Consider the following 9,787-nt stretch of genomic DNA (forward strand, 5'->3'; position numbering starts at 1 on the left):
CAATCCCATGACATACTCACATCAAGAAAACTTAAACAATTCCACAGCAGCAGGTTTATACATTGGTGGTCATTGAGTCAATTAATAGTTTAATCTAATTGGCGATGACTGACTTACTACTCTCTTGTCTTCTCTGCTTTGGCTATGGTTTTCTATGCGCGAGTCAATTTGACTCTTATATATCCCTAATTACAAATTTAATATTTTATGTCCATGTTTGAAACTATAATGTAAACCCTCATGAAACTTCTTAGTTTCACAGCACCTTCTTTCCAGTTCACGCGCTTCCTACTTCTATATATAATGGTTAGATTATCAGCTACGCCATGCACACACCCTCTCTCAGTCTTCAATCTCATACTCCAATTTTCTAACCTCTAGACCTATAATCAAGTGATCAATTAACACCATGGTCCGCGAGAAGAAGCTCGTCGATGAAGTTTCCGGTTGGCTTAGACTCTACGACGATGGCTCAGTGGACCGGACATGGACTGGACCACCTCAGGTGCAGTTCATGGCCGAGCCCGTCCCACCACACCATGAATTCATCAACGGAGTTGCCACCAAAGATGTCATGGTGGATGAGATGTCCGGCCTTCGCGTCCGAATATATGTTCCGGAGAGAAAGCCGGAGCAGGACGATGACGAGACTAAGCTACCGGTAATCCTTCATTTCCATGGGGGCGGCTTTTGCATTAGCCAAGCCGATTGGTTCATGTACTACCACATGTACGCTAACCTCGCACGTGCAGCCAACGCCATTTGCGTCTCCGTCTATCTACGCCTTGCACCCGAGCACCGTCTCCCAGCTCCGATCAACGACGGCTGCTCGGCCCTCCTCTGGCTCCGCTCCTTGGCTCGAGCAGAGTCATACGAGTCGTGGCTGAGTGACGATGCTGACTTTTCCCGAGTTTTTCTCATAGGAGACAGTTCAGGTGGCAACATAGTCCATGAAGTGGCCGCTCGAGCTGGGAGGCTTGATTTGAGTCCCTTGAAGCTTGCCGGAGGGATTCCGATCCACCCGGGTTTCGTTCGAGCCGTGAGGAGCCGGTCGGAGCTGGAGCAGCCCGAGTCGCCGTTACTAACCCTAGACATGGTGGACAAGTTCTTGAGCTTGTCACTGCCGGTGGGATCCACCAAGGATCATCCGATTACGTGTCCGATGGGTTCTAGGGCCCCGGCGCTGGATAGCTTGAAGCTGCCGCCGCTCCTTCTGTGCGTTGCGGAGAAGGATATGATTGTGGACACGGAGATGGAGTACTTTGAGGCCATGAAGAAGGCGAAGAACGATGTCGAGCTTTTGATCAGCCCTGGAATGAGTCATAGTTTTTATCTTAACAAGATTGCAATAGATATGGACCCGCAAACGAGTGAGCAAACTGAGAGTCTGATTTCTGGGATAGTAGAGTTCGTCAAGAAGCACTGAAACTGTTCATTTTTACTGTTATATACGCTTATTTTCTTGTAATTTCAATTAACTTTTAAAGTACATGCATGTTCTGTAAAATAAAATTAAGTATAATACATTTTTTAACCAAATCTTTTCACCAATTTTTTTTAATGAGTATAGGTAGTCACATTTCAGTAATGAAAAGCTACGAGCATTTGTTGATTTCCAGCGACATCGTGCAAGTATAACAATAGTTTGGTCGTAGAAGTTCATGCAATAATTCAGTGATCTCACAGTCACAGAAGAGAAATTTCTCTTGCCAGTGGGTGGTTGTCTCAGTAGGAGGAGCCGATCGAGTTTAGGTTGGATTGCATGACCCATGAAATTTATTTATTTATTTATTTATTTTTGTGATCGAATGAAACACTTTATTAAGAATAAATCGGTTACAACTAGTTATAGAGCAGCATACTGCCCACACTAGATTCACACTAAACGTCTATATTGACACACTGATAGAGTCAAAGAGGCTTTGAATCTAAACAAAGAAAAGACTAACTAATTTTCAAGGCCTCATTTGCTAAGTGATGAGCAATTTTATTGCCTTCTAGTTCACTCCACAAAGTACCCATTACAAACATGAAAAGACTTAATTTCAACAATGATATGGCCCTCAGGACTTAAATCAACTGAACTATCAACCAATGTACGTGTTAATATAATCGGTTACAATGAGTTATGGAGCAGCATACTGCCCATGTACACTGGACTTCACAGTAAAAGTCCATATTAACACACTAATGAAGCCAAAGAGGCTTCGACTCTAAACAAAGAAAATTCTGACTAATTTTCAAGGCCTCATTTGCTAAGCGATGAGCAACTTTATTGCCTTCTCGCTTCACAAAGTGCCCATTACAAACATGAAAAGACGACTGAACTAAACACTTAACTTCATCAATGATATGGCCCTCAGGACTTAAATCATCTGAACTATCAACCAATGTGTTAATAACAGAGAGAGCATCACCTTCAACTTCAAGACTCGTGAATCCCACATGCAAGGCAAATCTTAGACCATGTAAAAGTGCAAGAGCTTCTACCAATCTTGAGGGGAGGTTTCCAACCTGTGGGACTGCCATAGTACCTTTCATTATACCGTGATTATCTGCTCTGAAAATTACTCCCAATCCACAAACATCATTTTTTGAATCACACGTTCCATCAAAATTCATCTTTAGTCAACCCAATTGAGGGGGTTTCCAAGTAACCTGATGGTGTGGAGGAGCACATTCATGAACCTGTCGAGTAATGAATGCGTTCTCAAACTCGACCTGCCAGTCACTTGCCATACAAACGACTCCATTAAGTTCCAGTACCCCACCTCCAAACCTGTGTAGGGTTCTATTGCGCCACAACCATCATGATAAAAAACTGAAAGTCTCCAGTTCAATTCCAAGAGCCATAGTACTGACATGATGCATTAGGACACTCCCACTAAACATGCAAAGCTGTCTCATACGGTGCTCCACATTGCCAATAGCTGGCCTCCTCCACTACCTTCTTATTCTTCAGGTTCATTGCACATGCATGGTAGAAAGTTATGAATTGCTCTCCAAAGAAAAATTCTAACCCTATGTGGGGCATTGAGATTCTAGAGCTTTCCCCAAAAAGCTTGGCTTCCATTATGGCTAGAGCTAGCAACTGAATTCAGTTTTCTAATTGATCTGCAGATCAGGTGCAATCCAATAACCAAACTTCATAGTGCAAACCCCATTCTTTGTGTGATAACAAACTAACTTATCAGGTATTGTTCTGAGCCCCAAAGGAATGCATAAGATCATATCTGCTTCAAGTGGAAGGAAGTTTTCGTTTATGAATGGTACATTATTCCACGCATCCGAACTTGTAAATGAAGATTCCACTTTCTGATTAACAGATAAATTTAAGGGGCTTACCACCTTAAAATTAACCGGACTTGGTGACCACCTATCATCCTTTACTTACTCTTTTACCATTGCCGATTCACCAACGAGTTCCTCCATCTATGATCGATCTGCTTTCCCCATAAAAGCCCCATCCAAATGGTGGAGGGTGTAAGTCCCAAATTCGCATTTAAAAAGCAGGTATCTGGAAAATATTTGGCTTGATGCAACCTACTAACAAGAGAATACTTCCCCCAAAAAAATCCTCCAAACAGTTTTCGCTAACGTAGCTTGGTTAAAGGCCCTCAATTAAATCATACTGAAAACCAAGACCCCCTTCCTCCTTCCTTTTATAATTTCTCCCAATTACACCAGTGAATTCCTCTAGCACAACCTCCTTTTCCCACCAGAACTAAGTCACTTTTGATTGAGAATTTTTGCAAACCCCAACCGGCAATTGGAACACACTTATAGAATAAGTGGGAATAGCCTAGGCTACCGCCTTAATTAATACAATCGCTATTGAAAGGAACTTCCCTTGCCAACTTTGGAGGTGAAAATCAAGCCTTTTATTTAACTTTCGGAAAATTTCCTTCTTATTTCTACCAATTGTCGTTGGTAAACCTAAGTAATTTTCATGGAAATCCACAATTAGCACATTTAGCATATCTTTAATTTCATTCTTCACTTGATCAGAAGCATTCAGATCAAAAGAGAGAGCCAATTTTTGGATATTAATGGGCTGACCTGCTGCACAATCATACAAGACAAGGCATTGTTTCAAAGCCGTGCACTCCTGGACTGTGGCATTAACAAAGAAGAGGCTATCATACGGAAATAATAAATGTGAAATCGAGGGTGCAGAAGGTGTCACCTGGCCCCTATGAATCATACCTAATTCATCTACATGGTGAAGGAGAGTAGGAGACCAAACAATCTTTCAGATACAAAAAGAAAAATACATGGAGTCATGGAGATAAAGGGTCACCATGACGGATGCCTCTAGATGGCTTGAACAATCCAATCGGTTGTCCCTTCCATAGTACCCAAAAATAGACGGAATTAACACATTGCTTGACCAATTCCACCCAATCCTCCGCAAACCCCAGCTTCAACATGACTTCCTTAAAAAAGCCCTACTCCACTCCATCATAAGCCTTACTGATATCCTATTTGAGAACCATTTTAGGTGAAGTAGTAGTCTTTTGCACTTTGATTGTGTGAATAGTTTAAAATGTTGCAATAACATTGTCCTGTATATTTCTTCAGGTACAAATGCAAGTACAAGAGATGATGTCCGGTAAAAATTACTTCAGTCGATTGGCCAAAGTCTTCGAAATCAGTTTGTAGACAATTGAGCATAGACTGATCGATCGACCCAAACTCCTTTACACGGTTGGGACTTTAGCACTTAGGAATCAGGGATATGAGGGTGTGATTGAAATCATGAAGATCCTTCCCATCATTTAACATCCCAAGGCAAAAATCACAAACTGAATCACCAACCTAGCTAATTAACCAATAATTCTTGAAGATCCTTCCCATCATTTAACATCCCAAGGCAAAAATCACAAACTGAATAACCAACCTAGCTAATTAACCAATAATTCTTGAAAAATAATCTGTGCAGATATGTGTTTCAGAGAGAATTTAATTTCCCACCTCTCAAACTTCTTCAGTAATCCACTATTAATGGCCTCAGCCACCCCTCTGGGAATCTTGTCAAGAATCAGCTCCAAATTACCACAACCCTCAGGGGTATACAGGTTCGTAAAAATAAGAAACAAAAACATATTAGACGTCAGATACATCTTCACACTAATTACCACACTCATCAAACACCCCCAACACCTTATTTTGTTTTCCAAGCTCCTTTGCATATATATGCATGAAAAAACTTTGTGCTTCTGGAGAAATGTTGTTTTTGTCACCCTCCTGCAACCAATCGATTCTAGATCTTTGCTTCCATAACAACTCTTCATACCCCGCATATTTCTCTAGTTCTGACTTAATTAATGCTCTCTGTTTTCGGTCCTCATCATACTTGACATGAATGGGATATCGTTGGAGAGATCCCTCAAGAACTGCAATCTTAAGAAAAAATTTCTTTACCATATGATTTTTATTTAATGATCACAAATGTTTGTTGGCTAAGTAACCTGACCAAAGACTTGCTGTCAAGCCCCAATTTTTAAACATTATTAAAAATCAATATAAATCCCACAATTATACCGGATGTGATGGTTCAACCATCAATGCAAAATACTTGAAAAAAATTTCATTTTAAATCAAATACATACTGATGTCCTGAACACACAATGTCAATACAGACTCGCTCTGTAGAGTCATATATTACATTACATAAGTTTACTAATTAAGTTGCAATAACAAAATAAAACGTAAATGCTTATTAGAGCTTACTACATAGTGGAAGTCTTAATAACGTCCAGCACAAAATTAGCTTCCTACCCGTATAGCTGCAAATGCAGTATCTCAGCTTCAACCACGATTATCCTAAATTGCATGATTAACCCCTATACCATCGAAAAGTGCACCGGGTTGCAACAACAAACTTGGTAAGTTTTTGAAAGCTTGTATGAGTAAACTCAAATACATAAATCAAACAACTCACACTACTCACGAGAAAACCACCCCTTTGAACTAATGAAAACAACCCACGCATTGATTTCTTTCAAATCTCAAAAATCCTTTCCTCAAGGGAGATGCACATGTCACTTCATGACAAAATCATATTATTTGAGCACTCAACAAAATAAATATGAAACCTAAAGTCCCCCCTAGACAATAAAAGAAGGAATACTCTCGAGACTCTTTTTTTAAAACCAGTACTCATGAGTTCCAAGTAATCTCGACTGATAGGACCTGCCCCGGATTTCACCCTAAAATTCGAGGTGGGCATGCGGGGCCCACCTTAAGAATAACTCTACCAAAAATTCGGCAGAATCGCCCCTAAAGATGGACTACCCAAAACCTATAGAAAACACATTTACACTGCTAAACAAACCACCCTTATTCTCTTAGAGCTACCCTACTTCCCAAATCACAACAAACTCCACAACACAACACAAGTCTCAACTTAAGAACATTAATCCCAGAGGTTATCAGAGCAATTCTAATCCACAAGGTGAACAAGGAAAACCGAAATAAGATGAATACGTGGAAGCTGTGCTGTTGACTATGCCTCGACTCCATGTATGCATGACCTAAACTAATCTAGCCTACCAACTAGGCATTTAAAAATAAAGAGCCCAGGGGAAAGTAATTGAAAAACGTTAGCGTGAGTCGACCAAAATATTGTCGGAAATTAAAATGAAAACATGAAGTTATTACTTTCCCGCTTGTGTATATGTAAGGAAAAATCCGCAATGCATGCAAGGGATTACAAAAATATTTCTAAGAAAAATGAACTTGTGAAAAACCAGAAACATACAAATTGGACCAATATCACCCCATTGACCAGGTAGAAAGGAAAAATGAGAATTTGGATAACTCATAAATCAGGACCAGCCCCGTTGATCAAGTAAAATCAGACTAGCCCCGCTAGTCAAGTAAAGAGTAAAATAAAATAGCAACTTAAAATGAGGAAAATAGTAACCATACAAATTAGCTTCCCAGGCTAAAGTACTCCCATACTCCCATATCTTATGCCACAGAGGTGGATAGGGTACTGAGCTTTTGTGATACCACCACTAAGGCAACACCACATCACCACAAAGGCGGAAAGGGCATTCTTGATTGTAGTAGTCACATCTCCTCGAAAGGCGGAATGACATGCTAGCATGGTAATATAATCACCACAAGTATGACATAGGAAAAATCATACGAACACCGAAAATCAGAAAAGCTTACACAAAATCTTGCAATAAACAATAATCACAATTAAAACACCAGTATGGTTGGGCCAGTATGGTTCCCAACCATACTTAGGAAAGTTTTAAGTAAAATCATGCTCATAAAAATAATAATAAATGTGATTTTCAAATACCACACAATTTCCCAAGTTGATATTGAATAAAGTGCGAGAAAATAAATTCACAATTTGATCATTAAACATGTTTCAGAAAATTCAACGAAAAGCTCAATATCAAAATCAAATCATAAAGCAAATCCATTCCTGAAATCATAACCGAAATCAATTCAAGTAATAGATCACAATTCAATTTCGAAACCCAAAATAATAAACCAATCCAAACTTCATATTCCGAAACCAAGATATAAATAAAAAGATTATTTACGATGTTCAAGTAAATCTAAAATATGTGTCTGGCCCAAACTTGAGGTTACTTGCTCTAGTTGAAATAGGGTTTATATTAGAGATATTCTCGGAGAATCTTAGGAGATATCCAATCAATGTACGATTATGTTTCCATGTACAACTCTATCTTTATGCTTGTATCCTCTATATAAAGAGGCCCCTATTATCAATGAAAGTACGACTCAATTCTCTCCCAATTCAGTTTTCCTTAAACACGTTATCAGCACGAAGTCCTAACCCTGAAACAAATAGCCAAACCTTGATTCAAGAAACTAAAAACCTTGAATCCAAATACAAAACTTTGAAGCCTTTTCTGCCTCCACCTCACACCTTGAAGAACTCAATTCCAGGAGTCCAGAACCGGCGGAGGCACCCCAAGAACCGACCGGAAACCTATCGAATCGGCCACCAAAAGCTCCATACAACTCACAGCAATTATTCCACCGGTTCACCATCTTCCGGACCTCCAATTTCCACCAAATTTTGTAGCAGAAGCCCGGTGATCTGAAGTTTCAGGAACCAGAAGAAAAAGTCCAAGAACCGGCCTAAAAAGACGTGAACCGGCCACCTAAGTAGCTGCACCTTGAACGGGCAGAAAAGAAAGAAGAAGAAAGAGAGAAGAAAGGAAGGCCCAGCCCAGAAGAAAAAGTCACATGCCCAAAAGCCAACTGACCCAAGCCCAGAAGCCCGCTAACATCAGCCCTAGGACCCGCACCATGTTAGCACTGCCACGTCAGTAACAGGACCCACTTCCACGTCAGCATCAGTGCCACGTCAGCCCTCCTGTCAATGAATTTTCCCGCCACTTTTCAGCGACTTTTCCGGCCATTTTCCAGCGACTTTTTCTGACCACTTTTTCCAGTCAAATTTTTCGGCGACCTATTTCAAGGTATTTTTTACTAAACGTTCCCATTTTTTTAGAGTTTTTAAATTCAATTTCTCTTCTTTTTCAGGGACTTGCAACATCCCTTCTTCTACCCCCTTTCTTCATCATAGGGGAGACCTAATGAAGCCGAACTGTAGGGGTTCGTGCTCATTCTAAGCTTGGAGCTTGTTGAGATCTCCAAACTTAGAGTTTGTAGAGAATTTATGATCGACCACTTACGTCATTGTTTCGATCTAATCCAATACCTCTTGGAATTGAATTTCTTGGAAGCAATTATGCTCAGAAATTCCTAATTTCTTGGGCTAATTTCTTGGGAGCAACTACGCTCAAAAATTTTATATGTTTTCGTGGTAGCCTTTTACGCTCCGAAACTAACCCTAATTTCTTGTTCTCTTTCAGGATGAGTAACCTGAATAAATTTGACTTTATTCCATTGGGAACAACTGGCTCTGGATATCACAGGTGGGTTCGTGATGTTCGCCAGCATCTCAAGTCGATGGAATACTAGATACGATTCTCGAGCCTAGCTAGGACGTGCTAACTGTTGAGCAAGCTCAAGCTTTGGAAGCCAATAGAGCAGCCTTAGAGGCAAATAAGGAGAAAGCCATCATCCTAATGACTCGTCATATAGATGATCCGCTCCGGTACGAGTGTATGAATGAAGAAGACCCCAGAAGGCTGTGGGTCTCACTCGATGAAAGATTTGGCAACGTCCGTTACTCCCTGCTTCCTGACCTAGAAGTGAGATGGCATAACCTCCGTTTCTGTGATTTCAAGTCAGTTCTTGACTACAACTCGGAAGCACTTCGCATTAAATCCTTAATGGAATTCTGTGGTAAAGAGATCACAAATGCGATATTGATTGAGAAGACTCTCTCTACCTTCCCCGTCTCTGCATTGATGGTTGCTAAGAACTATCAAATCGATGTTACTGCAAGACGAATCACAAGGTTTCATGAGCTCATTAGAGCTATGAATGTGGCTGAAAAGCATGACAACATCCTTGTGAAGAACTATAATTCGAGATCTGTGGGAACAGAGCATATTCGGGAATCCAATTATAGTCGCGCTCCAAAGAGAGGGCGCCAAGAGCGAAACCCTAATCTTAGGAATACATTTGGACGTTCTGGTCCATATAATCACTCTATTTGGGAAGGTAATCGCCAAAATAAGCGAAGAGGTCAACGTGGAAAGAGAGAGGGAGGCAATGCCTCTGGCCACTAGCCATCTAAATGACGCTTTCAAAGCACCTCAATCAATGGAGTTTGAGCAAAGAGATGTATGTTCTCGATGTGGAGTGTCTGATCATTGGG

At 40.5% G+C, this 9,787-nt stretch overlaps 1 protein-coding gene across 1 annotated transcript; it reads left to right on the top strand.

The window, feature by feature from the left end:
- Positions 1–323: 323 nt before the first annotated feature.
- Positions 324–1,551, top strand: LOC112196583 (probable carboxylesterase 15). Its single transcript, XM_024336958.2, has one exon. It carries the CDS (start codon positions 410–412, stop codon positions 1,424–1,426), a length of 1,017 nt encoding a protein of 338 aa, XP_024192726.1. The 5' UTR covers positions 324–409; the 3' UTR covers positions 1,427–1,551.
- The last annotated feature ends 8,236 nt before the right edge of the window (positions 1,552–9,787 follow it).

Source organism: Rosa chinensis, chromosome 1, assembly GCF_002994745.2.
Source record: "Rosa chinensis cultivar Old Blush chromosome 1, RchiOBHm-V2, whole genome shotgun sequence".
In the NCBI taxonomy this organism is placed as follows: domain Eukaryota; kingdom Viridiplantae; phylum Streptophyta; class Magnoliopsida; order Rosales; family Rosaceae; genus Rosa; species Rosa chinensis.

What these genes read in the sequence shown, in the direction of transcription:
- LOC112196583 (XM_024336958.2), top strand. Translation starts at nt 410, where the DNA reads ATGGTCCGCGAGAAGAAGCTCGTCGATGAAGTTTCCGGTTGGCTTAGA.